The sequence below is a fragment of the Ctenopharyngodon idella genome, chromosome 4, assembly GCF_019924925.1.
Source record: "Ctenopharyngodon idella isolate HZGC_01 chromosome 4, HZGC01, whole genome shotgun sequence".
Classification (NCBI taxonomy): domain Eukaryota; kingdom Metazoa; phylum Chordata; class Actinopteri; order Cypriniformes; family Xenocyprididae; genus Ctenopharyngodon; species Ctenopharyngodon idella.
In genome coordinates, this window is record NC_067223.1 from 13,018,797 (window position 1) to 13,040,437 (window position 21,641).

The 21,641-nt window shown below is 37.4% G+C and overlaps 1 protein-coding gene across 2 annotated transcripts in view; it reads left to right on the forward strand.

Annotated features, from left to right (window-relative positions):
- The window catches only part of wnt5b (wingless-type MMTV integration site family, member 5b), a 98,671-nt gene extending 78,085 nt beyond the window's left edge, over nucleotides 1–20,586 (forward strand). The window contains exons 2-5 of one of the 2 annotated variants that reach the window (XM_051890862.1): nucleotides 6,298–6,428; nucleotides 6,955–7,202; nucleotides 9,682–9,974; nucleotides 18,815–20,586. In XM_051890862.1, coding sequence (XP_051746822.1) covers nucleotides 6,337–6,428; nucleotides 6,955–7,202; nucleotides 9,682–9,974; nucleotides 18,815–19,273 — 1,092 coding nt within the window. In that variant the 5' untranslated portion in view covers nucleotides 6,298–6,336 and the 3' untranslated portion in view covers nucleotides 19,274–20,586. Of the gene's footprint in view, nucleotides 1–6,285; nucleotides 6,429–6,954; nucleotides 7,203–9,681; nucleotides 9,975–18,814 lie in introns of those variants that run through there. The other variant, XM_051890861.1, reaches the window with a different exon arrangement.
- Nucleotides 20,587–21,641: the final 1,055 nt, after the last annotated feature.

Here is a 21,641-nt window from a genome sequence, read left to right on the forward strand (position 1 = left end):
TAAAGGAGAAAGACGAGGAAAAATGATGGAATTTCAAGAGCACGCAGTGGGAACGTCAGGAAAATGTCTCGGAGTAAAAGAAAGCAACATGGGGTGGGAGTGACGGAGTTGACAGTAAAAGAGAGCATGAGCGGCGAGAGGCATTGTGTGTGTGTGTGTGTGTGTGTGTGTGTGTGTGTGTGTGTGTGTGTGTGTGCAGCCCACATGTCTTTGATTTGGGAGTCTGCCTGCTATCTGGGTTAGTCACAGACAGCGTTATGGAGAGACGCTGCAGTTTTAATGATATACAGCAGGCTGCTCGCTCAGACACCTCAGCACACAGATCTGTCAGGCTTGCCTCACCATTGATCTCCCAGCGGCTGCCGCAAAGCACCCTGGGAAACACAGCTGGACCGGTTAACCCCACCCCCAGCACGTGTAGAGCCCCTCCCCTTCATTTCCACCGTACCCCGAACCACATGGCGTTCTGTGTGTGGAAAGAGGGGGGGCATTTACAGTACGTGTGACTCGACGGGGAAGCAAGGAGTTTTACAGACTTGTGAACACTTTGGTTATTATAAGTGCTGTGAATTCACAGCCAGCAAGCTGCTTCACATATGACTGTTTGATGCTGTGTGATTAAAAGCTTTGGCTTTTTATTTCATGCATTCGTTTTTCTCCGCATGCAGAAACCGAGGCATTGGCCAGATTGTTTTGATTAGTGGCTGTTTTTATGCTAGTGGGATCTTTGGTATGGGTGGCATCTTTTCTCTTTCAGTCGCTCTGTCTCTCTCTCGCTGGCGCCGGAGCTCTTTGTGCACCATTGTGTAACTGGAGGATCATCACAGAGTTCAAGAGCTCTCCTGAGCTTTAGCCAGGTTGTCTTCATCTTCGCTCGCACATTCACACACACACCGTCTGTTCGGCTCCAGTGTTTTTCATGTCTTCTCTCACCTCTGTTTCTTTCCTGTTCCATGTCAGACGTTGAGATGTGGAAGCTGTTTACATAAACGCTCAAAATCAGATCCAAACCTTAAAGGGATAGTTTACCCCAAAAATGAACATTCTGTCAGCATTTACTCACTCTCATGTCATTCAAAACCCATATGGTTTTAAACAGAGGGAGATGTTAAGCAGTATGTTCAAGCTGCTCTTTCAATACACTCAAAAAAATTAATTGTTGGATTTACTAAAAAAAAACGCAGTGTCAAGTGGTTGTGTATGAACAAAAGAAATTCAAGTAAAGCTGACAAAATTTCTTTGAGTAAATACAAATCATTTGATTTTGACATTGTTACATAATATTTATATGTGCAGTTTACTTAATAATATGTTAAATTTATGAAAGTTTATTAGGTAAGGTGAACACATTTATTGACTTAATTTACCTCATTAAATTAACTATCTGCACTACAAAATGCACTAAAAAAAATAACTTATTGAACAACTCTCCTAACTTATTGTGACACTCTTCTGCATAATGCTAACCACAAAATTCAAAAACATTACAGAAACTCCTCTAAATGTCCAACATAACTGAACATTAAACACTAACATAAACTTACAACATATTTCAACTAACAACATATTTCCCTTTAAAAAACACATAAAATAACACTTTAATCCCTAAATTTATTCTCCTAATGCAGTCCCTTGCAAAGCATGCTGGGAACTACGGATCCAGTGCCCAGTTAGTTATGTCAACATTCATTTGTGCAATGACAACAAACACTTATTAAGTACAGCAGACAGTACTCATTTTAAGTAGTAACTCAGTTTAATTAAGTTCATGTAGTTCCATGAGTTTTTAAGTAATGTGAACAAGGATGGTTTGAGTGAAACTAACAACAGTGAAAGTCCATTTTTTTGAGTGTAAAAGGGAATTTGGTGCTGTCACGCACCAAAAATGACTAAAAAGACACTTTAACAGTAGCTTTGTGTGAGGAACAAAAACAAAATGAGCTCTCAAGGCTTTGAATATGGACATTTTAGATAGCACACAAATAGCACACAAGTCATGAGTCAAAATGTGCTAAGGGATAATTAAATGTAACAAATCATGCAAAAATTAGCTTTTTGCACAGTTATACTTATTTTGCGGAGTTTATTTTGTGGCTTAAATAAATTACATGTTATTTGGCTTGTCAAAAATGTTACATTCAGCTGACGCAAATTCGTTGACTTTTGAAAATCAAGTTCATTTTTTTTTACAAGAAAAGGAGTGTTATTGATGCACAAAGTTGTTTTTATTGTCTCTTATAACAAAAACCTTTTATTTAAACCCACGAAAATGTTGATCCTATTGTAAATAATAGTGAAAAAATCACCGGTGTTCCATTATTACCCCTTTGACTCTCATAAAAACTACATTTCATGATTCTTTCATGGTTATTTTGTCATGAGTCCTTGGTCACCATCCACTGTTATTGTAGAGAAAAGAGAAGTATCAACATTCTGCTAAACATCTTGTTTTGTGTTCCATGCAAGCAAGACAATAATGTGGGTTTGAAATGACATAAGGGCGAGTAAATAATGACAGAATTATCATTCTTTAACAGATCTGCCAGCACTGGCAACCGCTCTGCTAATGTAAGTCTGTACAAATCTGCAAAGCCCATATGAAGACAGACTCCAGATTCTGAAAAGCAGCAGAAGCTGGATGCTCAGATTCTATTCATGCATGCCAGTGATGTCATCATTTACCAACCATAGCTGGCAGCGGCACAGATGGCATAGAATAGACCGACAGAGAGAGAATGCGTCCATTTAAGGTCACATTGGAATGTGTGTTATTAGAACCAATTTCAGGCAGAATGAGTAATGAATAAGCAATGCATGTAAGCTCACTTATCTATAAGACTCAGCTTCTTATACAAGTTTTATTGCTCACAGTCAGAGGTGATCTGCTGCAGAGGATCTGACAGGTCGAAATGGCTCTTACCTCAAAAAACCTCACAGGACTCTTTAAAAAATAAAATAAATTACAGGCAGTTGTGTTTATACACATGAGCTTTGGCAAAAGCAAAAAAAAAAAAAAAAAAAAGAAAGAAATATATATATATTATATATATATTTGAATCTTTTCATAGCACCTACAAAGAGCTTAATGCATACTGATAAGCATGAGGCATCAGTCGTGTATTACACTAGCATTGCGCTGGGTTGCGCTGCGATTGCATATACCTCGTGAGAAAATGTAATTGCTAGTTTTGCTGTCTCTATTCATTTCTTGCTAAAGTGCGCCACCATGTGATAAGATGCAGTAACACCGTCAGGACATTCAATTGTGAGCAAAATGTGTGCAATAGAAATGGACTTTATGCATTTAAAGTTATAGAAGAGAGTTATAGAATTTAGAAATTTATTCATGATTGTATTATTTTTATTAATTAATTAAATAATAATAATAAAAGTTGTTGTTGTTTTGTTATTATCATGTACGTTTATACATTAAGTAGATGACTATTCAAAAAGGCATTTATTATATTGTTAATTGCATTTAATTTTATTTTCTGATTTTTCTGATTAACAATTAGCGTGGTAGCTTACATAATACATTTTATATTAGTTTCATGAAAACAAATAGTAAAAAAAAAAATAGTGATAATTATACATTTTAGTTTGGTCTGTGTAATAAGATTCCATTCAATTTTATTCTGTTCTATTTTATTTTAGATTCTAATTGTGTTGTAATAACTTAATCAGTACACTAGGTGGAGCACACACTACCGACTACTAATGAATGTGTATTACCCCCCACACACATGCTATATATATATATATATATATATATATATATATATATATATATATATATATATATATATATATATATATATATATGTATATGGTCAATTCAGGGTGATTGGGACACTTTTTGCCATTGAGATGACTTGGAAAATGTATCCCAATCAACCTGAATTCACCTCTCTCTCTCTCTCTCTCTCTCTCTCTCTATATATATATATATATATATATATATATATATATATATATATATATATATATATACGGGTCGGTGACATGACGGGTCATTTTTTTTTGTCCAAAGGCCTTACTAATTATAAAAAACAAAGATATGACATCCAAATTATGTAAGGTAGTACAACTAGATCACTTTTATTGAATCCAAAAGGTTTTAATTATATTCTGCTACAAATAAAGATATTTTAAAGATTTTGAAGTGTCAAAATGTCATTCGGTTTAACCGTCCAAAGGCCAATACAGCCATTTCATTTGTGATTAAAATATCTTAAAATGTAATAAATGTATATATTTTCTTTATTCTGGCATGATTTTTCATGTTTTCCCTTGCTCATATGCATGTCCCGAGATGTCATTCGGTACAGCCGCTATAAAACATGGAAAATGTTGTAATATTTTAAAAACTTGTACTAAATATAAAATGTTTGATTGTCCTTTTGCTAGCTAGCTAGATATCAGCCTGTTAGCATTGTTTGAAAATATTATTATTCGGTATAACCAAAAGTGTCATTCAGTAAAACCGAAATTTTGGTTGAACCGAATGACTTTTTTGGTGACAAATTTTGTCCATCTTCTAAAAAATGACAAAAGCAGTGTTAATTGATTATAAAAACCACATAATCTCACTGTTAACACTTAATAAAACTTCAAAATTAATTATATCTCTATTAGGGTTTTGTTTTGTTTTTGTTTTTTTACACACACACATATATATATATATATATATATATATATATATATATATAATTTCCCTCTCGACCAGTGTCCAAAAAAAATCCTACAAGTCCAATGGCATTATTACACATGCTTATTTCGACATTGCATTTGCAAAAACAGAAGAAATCACAGGAGTACAGTATTTCTAAGCACCACACCGCGCATCGCGTAAAGTAAAATAAATAGAGTTTATTGCTCACTGTGCGTAAGGGTCCCAGGGTGAGGGAGGGGCATGGAGACGAGCCCAGGTCTGCGATGGGAGGCGTAAAGGTGATGGCTGGGCGTGTGGATTAGAGGAGATGAAAGGGTCCGGAGAGGCGCTTTATCATGCACAGACTGCTCGGAAATTGAGTGGCGTCTCTCACACCAATTCTGACATGTCTGTAGGACGGCACTCAAAAGAGAGGTGTGGGGGTGATGCTGGAATGACACAGGGCTCTCTATATAACTCCCAAACCTCTCCAAGAGTCTGGAGCTGTAAAACACTCATTGTATTTGCATTCCTTACACCGCACTTCTGAAGGATAGGGTGCAATGTGGCTGTTTATGTCTGCAATGTTGGTTATCAGCTGTAAATTCGTCTAAAACGGGTGTGCTGATAAAATTTTCCCCATATTACAGCACGGTTTAGTCTTGGTTGCTTACAAGTGTGAGTGGATATCTCATGCCCAAGTGCGTTTAAGGCAACTGCGTCTTTTATGTGCGAAGTGATTTAGAGGGTAGCAGGAGTTGAACTGTCAAAGATCACATGCGTGGCTTTTATTCCCCATGTCAAACTGGGATTTTTTTGTTTCCCCCTTGCTCGGATTTATTGCGGTAAACTTTAGAGCTAAAAAGATTTGAACTTTGATGGAAGAATGATATTTTCCAAGCCGTTAACTCTTTTATCCAACTCTCTCTCTCTCTCTCTCTCTGTGAACTTTTGCCATTCTGTCTTTTGTCCGAAACAGATTTTCATATAAATGGCTTGAGGTGCGCAAGTATCTCCTACTAATAAACGCATTGTGGCCAAATTTAGCATGAGTCCAAAACGCGCTCTTACGCACCGGAGAATCAAAGCTCCTCTGGTGAATCGGATTCTCATCTGCTGCCCTCTTGTGTTGTTTGGCCTCCCCGAATTCCTCACCGCGCAGCGGCTCCCCTCGCGCTCCTCCTCCTCTCCATTGTATCCGCGTCAAAACGAAGGGGGTGCGGAGAAGTGCGAGCAGAAGGAGGGAGGGTTAAGTTGTGCCATCGGAGCGCAGAGGTGTTAGTTCATATCGACAGAACCGGCAGAGGCAGAGGGGAGAGAGAGTTTGGACTATCACCACCACATAGTTGCACTTTAAGCCTTTTCTTAGTTCGTTTTAACTTCCATCCATGTTGCTTATATCCATTACGCACCGATCGTTGCGTTTTATGAAGCGGAGTTTGAAAAGAACATTCTCAACAGATGTCAGACTCCGTTAGTGCCTCAGGTCATCTAGGTGTTTTACGCACAGCTGGTGTTTAAAACTGAGCTGGGGCGAGATTGAGGGGATTCAGAGGCACTGCACTTCAAGAGACTTTTTTAGTCAAGTTACTAAAGGAAGCAGCTTCTCCAAGTGGATTACTATCATTTCCTAAATGTTTCCCCAGAGGAGGCTCTTCACATTTCCATTTCTTGGACGAGGAAGGATGGATGTGAGAATGAACCAAGGACACCTACTTCTGGCAGTGACCCTCATCGTCTGCAACTCACAGCTGCTGGTGGTCGCCAACTCATGGTGGTAAGATCAGATTGTGTTTGAAAACTATTCTAAGTTACATAGTGTAGTTTTAAAGAATATCATGTGTGAAGGATGAAACAATGCATAAGAAAAGTATTCACTGAGAACAAATGTGGAGGCTTTGTCACAATATTTACCTTGGGTAACAAATGGTCAAACTGTTTGTAAATAAGGGCATTCAAGGCAACATGTCCTGAGGACAACAGGTTTTTCCAACAGTTTTCAACATGATAATAAGTTCCCCAGACACTATTTAAGCTGCAATCATAACAAAAAAACAAAATTTGCTTGACATTAAATCGGTTCATGATTATTGAAATGAATCACAGGTTTAGAGTTTGACTTGGTAAAGTGAAAATTAGTCTATTGGCATATGCGCAAGAACAAACTGTACTGCTGTCTCGTCTTGCGTTCACACATCAGTCCAATATAGTATGTCCTACACACTATAAATAATCATTTTGTGTCATGTATGCTGCAGGTTAGTTGTGCATATTCTGATGGTCTTTTGGTCTTACTTTCTCAGGTCATTAGCCATGAACCCCATCCAGAGACCGGAGATGTACATCATTGGAGCACAGCCTCTGTGCAGCCAGCTGACGGGCCTGTCTCAGGGTCAGAGGAAGCTCTGCCAGCTCTATCAGGACCATATGGTTTATATCGGAGAGGGGGCGAAGACGGGCATCAAGGAGTGTCAGTATCAGTTCAGGCAGAGGCGATGGAACTGTAGCACAGTGGACAACACATCAGTGTTCGGCCGAGTCATGCAGATAGGTGAGTCAACGTGATGATGCTTAAAATGTACATGCAGTTTGAAACAAGTGTCTAAATTGATTAAATGCACAATAATAAAGAATGCAGCTTTCGAAAAATCCTTTTGGTAACATATGAGCCCACAATGTCGAAAGGTCTGCAAGGAGTCGTCAAGGAGACGTCTTGATTTCATGTGGCTGATGTAAATAGTCATGTTTAATTTCAGTTTGCCCCTCTGAAAGATGATAAAAGGAATTCATAAGACATGCAATAATACATGTAGATCACTGTAAAAAAATATTTTCATGATTTGTTATCACATTTTTTCTTTTGTCAAATCAACTTCAATAATTAATGTGGTTCAGATAACATAATATTTTGAGTTTCTGTTGATTAAATCAATCGCCTTCATTGCATTGTATTGTATTAAATTTTTAATTTCAATGAACTCACAATTTTAAGGCAACCAGGTAACTTATTTAAGTTAAACCAACAATTCTTTTTTACAGTGCATTTACCATATTTAGTATATTAATTAAAGGGTTTGTTGTTAGTGTTTTTTAAAGACTGACATATAAATCATAATCACAATGCATGTATTTATAAAATATAGACAAAGATTTTACAAGTATTGTTATTTTAAATGAAACATATTTATATAGAATTATGCATATACTATTGGATTATCATAAACAAATATTAATTTATTGGGCTACTGAACAATTTTGTCCCACTAATTGCAATTGTGAAATGAGTCATAAGTGAATTTGTGGTTAAAAACTGCATATGTAAAATATAAATATATCATACTTTTTAATAACCATTTCTGATAAATGTATAGTTTTCTATATTTGTTACATATGATATAGCTTAAATGTAACGTGTTAATTGTGCTCTTGACATCAGTTTGTTGATTTTCATATAAGCCTAACAATGCTTGTTATTTAAAATAATGGGTGCTCTATATTATTTTTTATGCATGCATGGAGTTTTTTTTATACAGCATATTTAAATGAAGAAAGTTAGCGTCAATCTTTCATGCAGTATGTATGAAGCAGCGTGTACTTGAATGCATGCTCATATGCGTGTTGTTCTCTCACAGAAGACAGCACTCGTTGCCTCAATTGAGTGTTAGTTCCGCTCATCAGTGAAACAAGGTGTAAGGCGCGACATGCCCCCCTCTCATGCCCCCCAAATAGCACGGGACTTATTTGCAGTCAATCGCGAGGTTTATATTGAGGTGTTAGTCGGGCCATTGTCCAGCGTCGCTTTTGAAATGCAATGACGCGATGACACAGAGTCGGGATATCCGGGACTCTATTTGAAGTCCGGGCACCAAAGGCCAATAAAAGTGGCCCTCCAAATTCAATAGGCGCATCGCTGGAATGCAGGTACACACCCGTTTACACGCACCGCTTTGTGTGTTTGATGCCGTGAAACCGAATTATCATATTATTTGGAAATACTGCAGTACATTTCTCTGTCTTTGTGTGTAGTTTTTTCCAAATCTATCTATCTATCTATCTATCTATCTATCTATCTATCTTCAGCACCTTTTAGCCCTAAATGTATTTTATATATGCCTAAATATACTAAAAATCAGAGTTGGAACGTTAAAAGCCCACTCAAAATCAGTTACTGTAAAATAAATTATTGTAAAAACCAATATAAAACAAATTAAGTGTGGAGTAAATCTCTAAAATTATAAGCTATATGCTTCTGTGCTAAATATTAGCTAAACGGAACGGTTATTTGTGGTCCGTCTAGTCAGGGGCAAGTTCACTTTCATTAAGGCATTGAGGAAGGCTGGGTCATTAAAAAGGAATTCTCAGGGCCTGCAGTTTAAAAAACGTTTTGTTTGACAAATTTCCTCTCATAATTATGGTGTCGCTGAGCATTGATACAAAGTGCTTATCTCTAAATATGGTTGTACCAGCACTTTTTAACATGTTTAAACAGCTTTTAAACGTTAAACGCTATTAACTGTATTGCCTGTGCTGTTGAGGTATGTGAAATCTGCATTCCAGATGGCTTATTAGATGAGGAAAAAAATCAGGTAACACATGCACAACAGATGCGAAAAAGAGCACAAATTTTTATAAACCTAGCGCCTCTTTGGCAGGAAAGCTTTGCGGGTTATCATATGCCTCATATGAAGTGTACCAAAACTGGAAAATCTGTCAGTTCTCTTTTCGGTTGTGTTTTAATATATTTCCATTGAGATATAAATATAACAATGGAACAATGAATCAGTGCTGTCTATGTACATGCACAAGTTTCTGATAATCTTATCTCTCACTGCAGGGCTTACCAAAAAGATTGTTACCATCTGTGGGGTTCTGGAAATGAGTTGTTTTACTCTCTGCCTTACTTCCTAAGCGAATAATCAAGAAAAATAGTATACTGAAGAGTTGTGGCTGATTTAACAAAGCGATTTGCAGCCGCTGGAATGTCGTCCATGTCCTAATTATGTGTTTTTCTGTGTGTGTGTCTTCTGCAGGCAGCAGAGAAACAGCTTTTACTTACGCCATCAGTGCAGCAGGCGTTGTGAATGCGGTGAGTCGGGCGTGCCGTGAGGGTGAGCTCTCCACCTGCGGCTGCAGCCGGGCGGCTCGTCCCAAAGACCTCCCGAGAGACTGGCTATGGGGCGGCTGCGGGGACAACGTCAACTACGGCTACCGTTTCGCCCGGGAGTTTGTGGACGCCCGTGAGCGCGAGAAGAACTACCCACGTGGATCGGTCGAGCATGCACGCACGCTTATGAATCTACAGAACAATGAAGCCGGGAGAATGGTGAGGAAATCAACACACACATAGATGATTGATCTATTGATAGATGGAAATTATTGGATAGTAGTAAGTGTCCCATAATGTGGGTGTTAAAGGGTTAATTCACCCAAAATTTCTGTCATTAATTACTCACCCTCATGTCGTTCCAAACCCGTAAGACCTTCGTTCGTCTTTGGAACACAAGATATTTTTGATGAAACCCGAGAGGTTTCTGAACCACACAATAGGCAGTATTGTCATAACTGATTTCAAGGCCCGGAAAGGTAGTAAAGACATCGTTAAAATAGTCCATGTGACTACAGTGGTTCAATCTTAATGTTATGAAGCGACGGGAATACGTTTTGTGCGCATAAACAACACAGTCTGCACTCTGTTTACAACGTGAACAACTGCAGTCACATGGACTATTTTAACAATGTCTTTACTAAATTGTTGAATAAAGTCATTATTTTTGTTTCGTTTTTGTGCACAAAAAAGTATTCTTGTCGCTTCATAACATTAAGTCTTGAACATTGATTTTTTTTGTCCCCGGGGTTATTGGGTAATTTTTTTTTTTAGAGAAATAAAATAAGTAAAAGATTAAAATTAAAATAAGAACTAATAATTAAAAGTTCTTATTTGCAAAAAAATATTTTTTTTTAGATATTCACTCTTATTTGTATGTCAAATATGTCAAAAATGTTAAATGTTTCTCGTCTCATCACATTCAGTTATGAATTACATTAATCATTGGCTTATCATATTAATCAAATAATATGTTTTTGATGTTTTTGCACGTTTTTAATTCAAACGGCGAAATTTCATAAAAATGTTTAGTTTGCATCACTGGATATTATTGTTGTGTCGGTCACTGAATATTTCAATCAAAACAGTCGTCAAATATTAAATGGTTTAGCTACTTACTCGCCACATACTCTTTCGCTGCTAAAACGAAAGTGTCGCATTGGAATTTGCGCTTTTTTTCGGTGAACAGTAAGCCCCGCCTTCTTTGATTTGATTGGCCATCTCACTCATTCTGACAGTGATGAGCGCTGTTAGACTGCTGAGGCAGACCAGCCTAAAAATGTAACTTTTAAAACTTTTTTTGTCACCCTAAAAACAAACACAGCGGTGCATATTCATAATGGAGTACAGCAGATCAGCATCAATAATGTCAAATACTGGGGGGGACGATTTGGCCGTTTCTAATTATTTGGGGGGGGACTTGTCCCCCTTAATGTCTGTGATTGAACCACTGTAGTCACGTGGACTATTTTAACGATGTCTTTACTACCTTTCTGGGCCTTGAAATGGGTTATGGCATTGATGTCTATAGGTAGGTCAGAGAGCTCTTGGATTTCATCAAAAATATCTTAATTTGTGTTCCGAAGAAGAACGAAGGTCTTACGGGTTTGAAATGATGTGAGAGTGAGTAATTAGTGACAGAAATTTAATTTTTGGGTGAACTAACCCTTTAAATCCACCGTGATCCGCCTAATTTCGTTTTGTGCAAGAGTCTACAGTGCATTTGTTTGGTTAAGGTGTGTTTCTTTAATGCGTAGCGAATGAATCTCGGCTGTTGCAACCTCTATTGTGATATTGAGAAATAAGAGGCCAGATGTACACTCGAACGGATAAACACGGCTTTAGATATGTTTGTGCGTGAATAAACCAAAGCCAGCCCTTATGTCTCCTGCAGATCACCACAAACACAATAACAAACACAGTTACTTCATCTTCCCTCTGTTGTTGAGTGAATGTGTTTACTTAGATATACTTTGGGACCACAATTGTCTTTAGAAGTTAGCTAAATCTGACAAAATCTTCCTTAGGTAAAAATGATTCATAATTTTTAAGGGGTGGGGTTAGTGTGTGGTCCATAGTAATAATTATTTGGTTAGTAATTAGTAATTATGGGATGTTAGTAATTATGGGATGTGCAATAACATATTTTCAAAATTGACTAGCCAATGAGGAGTCATTGGCTAGTCATTCCAGTAAGGAAGCCCTGTATAGTTAAGATGCGGTCACATTTACCATTGTCCTGCAAGTTTTTGCAGCCAAAATCCAGTCAGTTCAATAGGAATTTTGTGAGATTTCCCCATGCAGATTCAAGTTAGTCACTCATTCAATTGACACTAGACCTTTTGTGCCTGAGAAGTGACCTCTCCTTTAGGCTGGTTTGGATTCACCTGACCCTGATTGGACATGTTACTTTTACATTAGATAAAATCACCTAGACTGAATGGAAACAAATGCAGGGGTCTGAATGCACGTTTTTATTTGCTGGACTGTCTTGAAATGGGTTGTAAAAATGTTATCCTTGTGGCAGGACATTAAAAAAGCATGAGAAACAATGGAAAGTCATTCATCTGAATGTGCTTTAAATCGGATGACTTTAAAGACACAGCTTTTCTGAGAGAGTTCCTGTAGTTAGAGCACGGTGTTTAGCTATGGAAGCTTGTTTCCGCCATGAAATAAAAAATAAACAAGGTAATTGCGACTTTTTATCTTACAATTCTGACTTTTTTTCTCACAATTGCAATCGCAATTTTTTTATGAGTTGCGAGTTATAAAGTCAGAATTGCATGATATAAAGTCAGAATTGCGTGATATAAATTCACAATTGCGAGGGGAAAAAAATCAAAATTGCAAGTTTATATCCCGCATTTCTGACTTTTTTGTCGCAACTCTGACTTTTTTCTCAGAATTGTGAGATATAATCTCGCAATTGTGTGTTGTAATGTCCAGTTGTGAGGGAAAAAAGACTGACGTTTTTTTCTCAGAATTGAGTTTATATCTCACAATTCTGACTTTATAACTCATTATTGCATGTTTTAAAGTCAGAATTGTGAGATATAAACTCACAATTTTGAGAAAAAAAGTCAGAATTGCGAGTTTCTATCTCAATTGCGAGGTTATATCACGCAATTCTGACTTTATAACATGCAATTGTGAGTTTATATCTCGCAATTCTGAGAAAACAGTCCGAATTGCGAGAGAAAAAGTCAGAATTGTGCTTCGTTCAGACTCGCAATTGTCTTTTTCCTCGCTATTGTGAGTTTATATCACGCAATTCTGACTTTATAACTTGGAACTGTGAGTTTATAACTCGCAATTCTGAGAAAAAAGTATGAATTGTGAGAAAAAAAAGTCAGAATTGTGAGATATAAACTTGCAATTCTCGCAGTTACGAGTTTATATCACGCAATTCTGACTTTATAACTTGCAATTGTGAGTTTGTCTCGCAATTATGAGAAAAAAGTCCACATTGCGAGTTATAAAGTCAGAATTGCGTGATTTAAAAACTCGCAATTGTGAGAAAAAGTCAGAATTGCAACTTTATATCGCACTTTTTTTATTTAATTTTTTTATTTAGAGGTGGAAACAAGCTGCCATATTTTACCTGACTTGTTGACTTTAGCTTTATATAAAAATAACAGTGGTCTGTATGCCATCTATTTTAGATTACAGACTAGGGAGAGAGCTAATTAATGAAAGTGACCAAATGGCGCCTGTGCTAGGCTAGCGCCCTTAGAGTATGCTGGGGGTCAGGAGGTCAAAAGCACCACCGGGGATGATGGGACCACTAAAACGTCCCGTGTTTCTCATTCGCTCTAGCATGAGCTCAGATTCCCATCCAGTCTCCCTTGTAGTCATTTAATGGAGTAGTCGATGCCAGAATGAATAGTTTCTGTGTGTGTTTTTTTTTTTTTTTTTATAAGGTGATGTGTGGCAAATATGTTTAGTCAGGAACGCTTTGACACTGCACATTTTCTCGTTGAATGGCTTCTTGCTGTTTTATAGAACAGCTATATGGTGGAATGATTATTGGAGTGTTTCCAACTATGTGAGTTCCAGCAAACTGTGGCCCCCCTGCAACGTTCAGGTGGGCATAAAACCTGAGTGGGCCGCCCTCTCAGAAAACGCACTGCAGAATGTCACCACATCCTGCCAAAACACACCATCAAACAGGAATGCGTTCCCCCGTCCCCTTGCGAGTCCCACGCTTTGTCATACCACACCCCGATCCCATCCTCTTTCCACTTAGTTATTTGAGTGCTTTTAAAACGAAGCGGCCCCATAAAAAGTCCATTTGCCTGCCGATGTGGGTGCTTGCCGTGCGCAGAGCTCCGCCACGTATGTTTGTCTTAGGGAAGATGAGTGTATTTAAGGTGTTTACAGAAGAGAGAGCCTCTTTTCTGGAGTTATGGCACATCTGAGATCCCTGGCTCTTCTCCTGGAGGTTCCCTGAGGTGAAGAGGTCAAGGTCTGGACGGGTTCTGTATGCGCATGCTGTGGAGATTATATCTCGCCGAGCAGCTCGACCACCCTCAACTTCATCCTTTTTGTTCTTTTTTGAGTTATTGGCACTTGCTTTTTTGGTGGAGGTGGATTTGAAGGTGTGGTGTGACCCCCGAGACTCCCGGCGTTCCCTTTCTTCGGGGCCTGTTTGCCGGAGATTTGTCTTGCTTGGAAAGGCTTGGTCTTGGTGGGCTTTTGTGGAGGCGACAGAAGCGTATCGGATGCCCCTCGGCGTGGAGTCGGGGCGGGTGTAGTGAAAGATGGTGCGTGTGGTTCCGGTGCTGTGGGTCACAAAGGCTCGTGACCCAGACTGTACAGAAAGAGGAGGCCTCCACCCTCTATAAAGATCACCTGCTTCTGTGTGTCTTTCATTAGAAATCAACTGCAGCGGAGACAAACACACACACACCTTAATCTAAAGCACTTTATTACTCACTCACACACACACGTAGGCGTAACGCATTTTAATGCATTGCTAAGGCTTTCTGTCTCACTCGTTCAGTGAATTTATCTGCATTACTAATGTTTGAATGCTTTTGTATTCACAGACACGCATGTTTACTTAGCTATCCAAATGAGGACGTTTTATATACTTCTCTCGTTTTTACCAGTCAAAAGTGACTGAATCATGTTTCTTATGATCTTATTAAACTTTTGATCTGAAGACATATTATTAAGTGCCTAAAAGAGCTTTGTTGGCAAATAGAAATTGAACTTCATTACAAAACTTCGCAAAACAGATGAGTTGGACGGTATAGTGAAGGAAAAGCTGCTAACGAGTACTGCGTAAATGGGAACTCCTTCAAGACTGTTTTCAAAAGCTGTAATCTAGGGAAATAAAATAATCAACTAGCAACAGCAAACACCAACTATGTACATAACGAAATTTTGCTTAATGACTGTGAACTAAAGACTATAAATTAAAAAACAAATGAATAAACATTAAAAAATTCAATTAAAATAGATAAGAAAATAAGAAAGTAAATAGAAAAATAAAATAAAAATTGTTTTCACTAATAAAATAGTTTTGATAGTTTTTGATAGTTGATAGTTTTAATCATTTAAATGTAATTCACATTTTACTTAAAAAAGAAGCAGATTTAATTGTAATTTATAAATGTTTATATATATTTTTAAATATTTAATGAATCATTTGTACTACTGAGAATGCCCAAAACTAAAAAAAATTTTTTTTTAAATATTTATTTATTTAAATTATACATTATATGAATTATACTTTACTATTAATAGGAAAGAAAATAAGTAAATAGAAAAATAAAATAAAAATTGTTTTCACTAATAATTTAATAGTTTTGTTTATATATATATATGTGTGTGTGTGTGTGTGTGTGTGTATGAATTATACTTTACTATTATTCTAAAATGTAAAACAGTAATAATAAAGAATAAAAAATAATTTTTTTTTTTTATTTACATTTTACTTAAAAAAGAAAGATTTAATTGTAATTAATAAATGTTTATATATATTTTTAATTATTCATTTGTACTACTGAGAATGCCCAAAACTAATATATATATATATATATATATATATAGGTGTTTTCAAATGTCTTATCACTACAGATACATTTTTGTGGCCTTGAAAACTGCTACATTTTCTTGGCATAGCTCAGAGAGATTTGTATTTGTTTACTTTAGACTCTTTTTCCCGTCCCGCGTCTCTTATCTCTACACCTCCAGGGATGGTTGTTTGCCGTCTCCGTGCTCCGCCCCGACCCCGCCCAGCAGCCGACCCTGACCCCGTCTGAGCGTGCTCCATTGTGCACAGCACCGCATGCGTGTCCTTTCCACGCACCGATGAGCCTGTCTATCCATCACACCTTGGTCACTTGGGCCAAAAAGAGAAAAAAGAGAGACAGAGAGTGAAAAGGAGGGGCGCAAAAAGGAGGTAGATGAAAGTGAGGACGAATAAAAGAGAGAAATGGCAGCCTTTATGTGAACACAGTTTCAGTTGGGCGCACATGTTGCATAGAAATGCTCAAAAACCCTTTTGTGCGAGATCATTTAGATGAGGTAGCGGAACTGCTGTTTGACACGCAAGATAGTAAATAGGCGAGAATGGCTTGCGTGATGTTGGCCGCTGCTGTGTGGGAAAGTGTGTGTGTGTGTGTTGTTTCTGGATTGCAGACAGGTATGCAGGTTGGGCCGGTGATGACAGAGACTTGAAAGGTGTTGGAACTCCCCTTAATGTCTGTGTGCGAGCAGGTAAAAGGAAGGGGGCTTAAACAGCTGCCACCGGAGGGGGGTTGAAGAGTCGTGGCAGTACATCCTCAAAGACGACCGTTAAATGTTCTCACGTGAGGTGTTAAAGGGAGGAGCACTGCCGGCTCTTAAATGACAGAGAAACAGAGAGAGAAATGTCTTTAATGTTCCCTCGTTCAGGACACTAAACAGACACAAAAGACACAGCAAACAAGACGCGTCACATACCCACGCTGGCCACCCAACCTTGATTGTGCCCAGACGTGGAAAAGAGCTTGCACTCATTAGCTTGTTTTCGTGTTTGTCGGCGAAACACCACGCACCTGTGTGGAACGTATTTGGGACGGTTAATGAAAAGTAATAGTCTGTTAATGTTACATGTTAAATAATTAAAAAGGAAAGGGAAGAACAGCCGTTAGTTTAGCAGGACAATATGTCGAGCGTTTCTTTATTGATTCAGCTGGGGGTTTCATTGAATTTAATCAGCAGGAAGTCTGCTGTCAGTGGACGCGGGGCTCTCTGTGTGTTCTAGAACAGAATGACTATTCATCCCATTGTTCTCTAAACGCTCTCACCACGGCTCTCTGTTTGTAAAGGGACCGTAAACTCAGAGGCCTCTGGAGGCCCCACCAGCTTCAAACAGGCTGGTGCACTGAACACAGTTGGCCTCTAGAGGGAGCTGTTGTTCCATCAAGATTTATTTTGCAGCTGTTATCTGTTCCTTAATGAAAATTAATTTATGAAATTAAAAAAAGGTGTTTTTGCCAAGATTAATAGTAAAGCTGTGTGTTTGCTAGTTGATTGCTTCCAATCCCTTAAAAAGTAAAAGTAATAGCACAACTCTATCACTCATGTTAGTAGCAGTTTCATTGGCCTCAAAACAATTTTTATTAAATTTTCATTTATAATTTTAAATATTTATTTTAAAGCAATGTTTAAAATATTATTTGTTCTATTTTATTTTTCACACATCCACTAATTTTAAATATATAATATTATGTTTATGATTTTATTGTTTAATATTAGTGCTGTCAAAACATTAATCGCAATTAATCTCATCCAGAATTAATGTGTACTGTGTATAGTTATTATGTATATATAAATACACACACATTCATGTTTAAATGTAAGAAATATTTACATGTATATACTGTATATATATTTATATAATATATATTATATATGAATATACATATTTTATATATAAATATAACAAATATTTCTTAAATATATACACATGCATGTGTATGTACATATATATACATAATAATTATACACAGTACAGACACATATTATGTAAACAAACTTTATATACTGTATATATATTTATATGACATATATAAGTATAAATATTTTATATATAAATATAACAATTATTTCTTAAATATATACATGCATGTGTATGTACGTATATATACATAATAATTATACACAGTACAGACACATATTATGTAAACAAACTTTATATACTGTATATATATGTATATAACATATATTAATATAAATATTTTATATAAATATAACAAATATTTCTTAAGTATGTACATGCATGTCTATGTATTTATATATACATAATAATTATAAACAGTACACATATATTATGTAAACAAACTTATTTTGAATGTGATTAATCTTTTGACGGCACTATTTAATATTTATTTTTATAATTTTTTACAAAATAGTATTTATTATTATTATTACTATTATTATTTCACACATTCTCACATTATTTTCCCCCATATTTTCATATATATTATTTATTTATTTATTTATTTTTTGCAACAAAAAAAAAATTGAAATAATCCCTGGAAATTATACCATTTTTATATTTAGTTTTACGGTGCATATTTTTAAACACCTTCTACCTTATTTTAATTATTCTCAGGTTAGTGCATATTTTTCTCAACAAATTATACAGGAAAATCCAAGACAGACATAAATTCATATTTTGTGGTGGAAAATTGTGACATAAATGGCAAAGTATTATTGATTATTCTGTCATTTTCAACCCATTCCTACTTATACTTCCAAACTATCACAATTCTGACAATTTCGACAAAATCTGTGTTTGTCCATTAGATAATTTTACCTAGCTGACCAGTTTGAAAAAAGATGACAAAAAAAGTTATTCCTATTCCTTTAGTGCTTGTTTGTATAACTAACAACAGTAGATGTCACCAGTCTGGTGATATTTCATACAAAAATTACATATGGTCCTGTTTTCGGTGCCAGAGATATGTTTGGTTTATTCTTTTAGTGCAGATTTTTTTTTTAAGTAACGAAGTATTCTCACAACACTTCTAATTCTTTCTCCATGTCTCTTTCTCCACTCACAGGCAGTGTACAATCTGGCCAACGTCGCCTGCAAGTGTCATGGCGTCTCCGGCTCATGCAGTCTGAAAACCTGTTGGCTCCAGCTGGCTGACTTTCGTCGTGTGGGTGAGTTCCTGAAGGAGAAGTATGACAGCGCCGCCGCCATGCGCATCAGCCGACGAGGCAAGCTGGAGCTGGTCAACAACCGCTTCAACCCCCCGACGGGCGAGGACCTGGTCTACATCGACCCCAGCCCGGACTACTGCCTGCGTAACGAGACCACCGGCTCTCTGGGCACCCAGGGCCGCCTGTGCAACAAGACCTCGGAGGGCATGGACGGCTGCGAGCTCATGTGCTGTGGTCGCGGTTACGACCAGTTCAAGACCTACAAACATGAGCGTTGCCACTGCAAGTTCCACTGGTGCTGCTACGTCAAGTGCAAGCGCTGCACGTCGCTCGTAGACCAGTTCGTGTGCAAGTAGCAGCCTAGGGACGGGATAGACGCCCTTGGAGAGGCACTGAGCAATTAGCGGGAGAAGAACGGGACCCTTAACGGACCCAGAGGGGGAACTTAGAGATAATTAAATGTAAAATGATATATTAAATAGCAACAAATTAAAGTATATAAGTAAGTGTACGTGTGCCGTTGATAGTAATTTAATGACCTTTTCTGACTCAAGAATCAAAAGTTGGACGTCATTGATGAAAAGGAGGCACCGGTGTGATGTATTCCGGCTCAAGCTGTTGTTCTCTCTGTCTTTGAATACGGAGAGGCGCGGACTTCTAAAAGGAAGAGCCTACAAACTCTTTAGAGACTCTATAGAGGGATCAAGAAAAGGTAGAGATGCAGAGAACAACAGGGCACATCACCCAGAGCTTCGATTCGCCGCTGATTCTTGAGCGCACCTCCACAAACACACTCCACCTTGCCCATATTAGAGCTCTTAAGAACCTTGAGTCAGAGAAAGGCGGAATTATTGGACATTGTGTTCCATGATGTGACAAGAACAGAATGCTGCCTGTTACCCTTCACACAAGCATTTCCCCTATAGAAACCTGGAGAGACGTGTGAAAGATGAAACCAGGAAGGAGTAGGACTGAACGCTTTTACCTGGATCGGAGCATCAAGCAATACATGCACACACAAAACTCCCCTTTATTCTTACAAAATTGCTGTTGTATCCTTCATATAGGCTTTCAAAAGTCTGTTTGATGCATTTCAGGGTCTTCCGTACGCCATATCTGGGAGTTCCGTCTAATCTAGAGCAGAGAATATTGTGTTTGTTCTGTCACTGTCTTTGTCATTTGAAACGGTTCAAAGTCTCACGGTAATGAATGTGTGTCTGGTAACTGAAAATAGGAAAAAAAAAAACTACATAAGGACTGCAAAAACTATTATTGTAACCAAATACTAGTGGTTCAGATTATATTTTATTAATTGCTTCTCATTTTATACATCATATGTATTGTTCTGATTATTATTTTTTGATAAAGAAGCTTTTTACTGGGGATTTATATGCTAGCAGAGAAGATATTACTGGCCACTGGATGGAACGGGCGATCATAGCCGAACTCTGCCACTGTCAGGCCGAGGAACAAGAAAAGATCTTTTGTTCATTTCCTGAGTGCTTTGGAGGAAAACCACACTTGTAAATAACAGTCAGTCATATATGCAAATAACACTTACAATCTCTTTGACATGTCACTCCACAGTTTTTTGCTGCCCTGTGATCATATTCCTGTTGTGTGTATTCCCCCTCATTCAAACCAGTGATATTAAAAATATGAATAGTGATTATTATTACCTACTAAGCTGCTTTATTTCTGTTTTACTCCTTGTGTTTGTTCTGTTTGTTTTGTGTAATGATTTAATACATCAAATTTATGACCAGGGTATGCGCACAGTTAAAGTAAGTGTACTTCCCTTGACTCGTGCGCATACACAGGTGTTCGACGCATGAGTAGTTTTGGGCAATCTCTCGCCACGAGTTACAACCCATGAAAATATATTTGTTTTCTTTCATGCTAGAGTTGTACAAATGAGGGTACTTTCTAACCTCTTCGTACAATCTGTCGTCTATATAGGCCTCCATTGTTGCTGTAGCTTGCATGCGTTCCGGTGTCATGAGAAATCGATTCCCCCCCAAGGAATTGGGTCTCCTTTAGGACACAGGCGGTAATGCCTAATCAAAAGTTGTTATTGTGATGTCTTGACTAATTATAACCTATTCACTATTGTATGATGTTTATTACATTAAGTGCACAAACAACATGCTTGAAATATAAAATGAATGCCAATGTATTGCATAATAAAACAAACTGGAAACAGATATTGGAAGCAAAAAACATACCTAATTTAAGCTAAGTTAGCAGGCTAATTGGGTAGATGTATGCTATGCTAGTACAGAAGCTAATAAAAAAAAAAGTAAGAAAGATAAATGCTTGATTTCACAACCTAGCTTAAGTTACATACAAGTATATGAACCATGTATTTTAAAAGACATTAATGGTCATAAGTAGCGCATTTTAAACGATATAAATCATAACATGATTTTGCAGTAATTATAATTAGGCGCTAAAAATACATCCCATTAAAAGTCTGTTGAACCAATGGGATCACTTGGGGTCCTAAAGGAGTCCCGATTCCTGGGGGGACTTGATTTCTCACCACACCAGTTTATGCAGGTTTTCTTCGACTATCTTGTGAATCGACGCCCCCCGAGCACGGTTGCCACCTTGTGGATAAACTAATTACTGCAAAAAAAATGCGCATGTGCGACCTTACAAAAATCCGGCGGTGCGCATACTCTTTTGATGATGAAATTCGCATCACGTGCACTGTACGCTGAC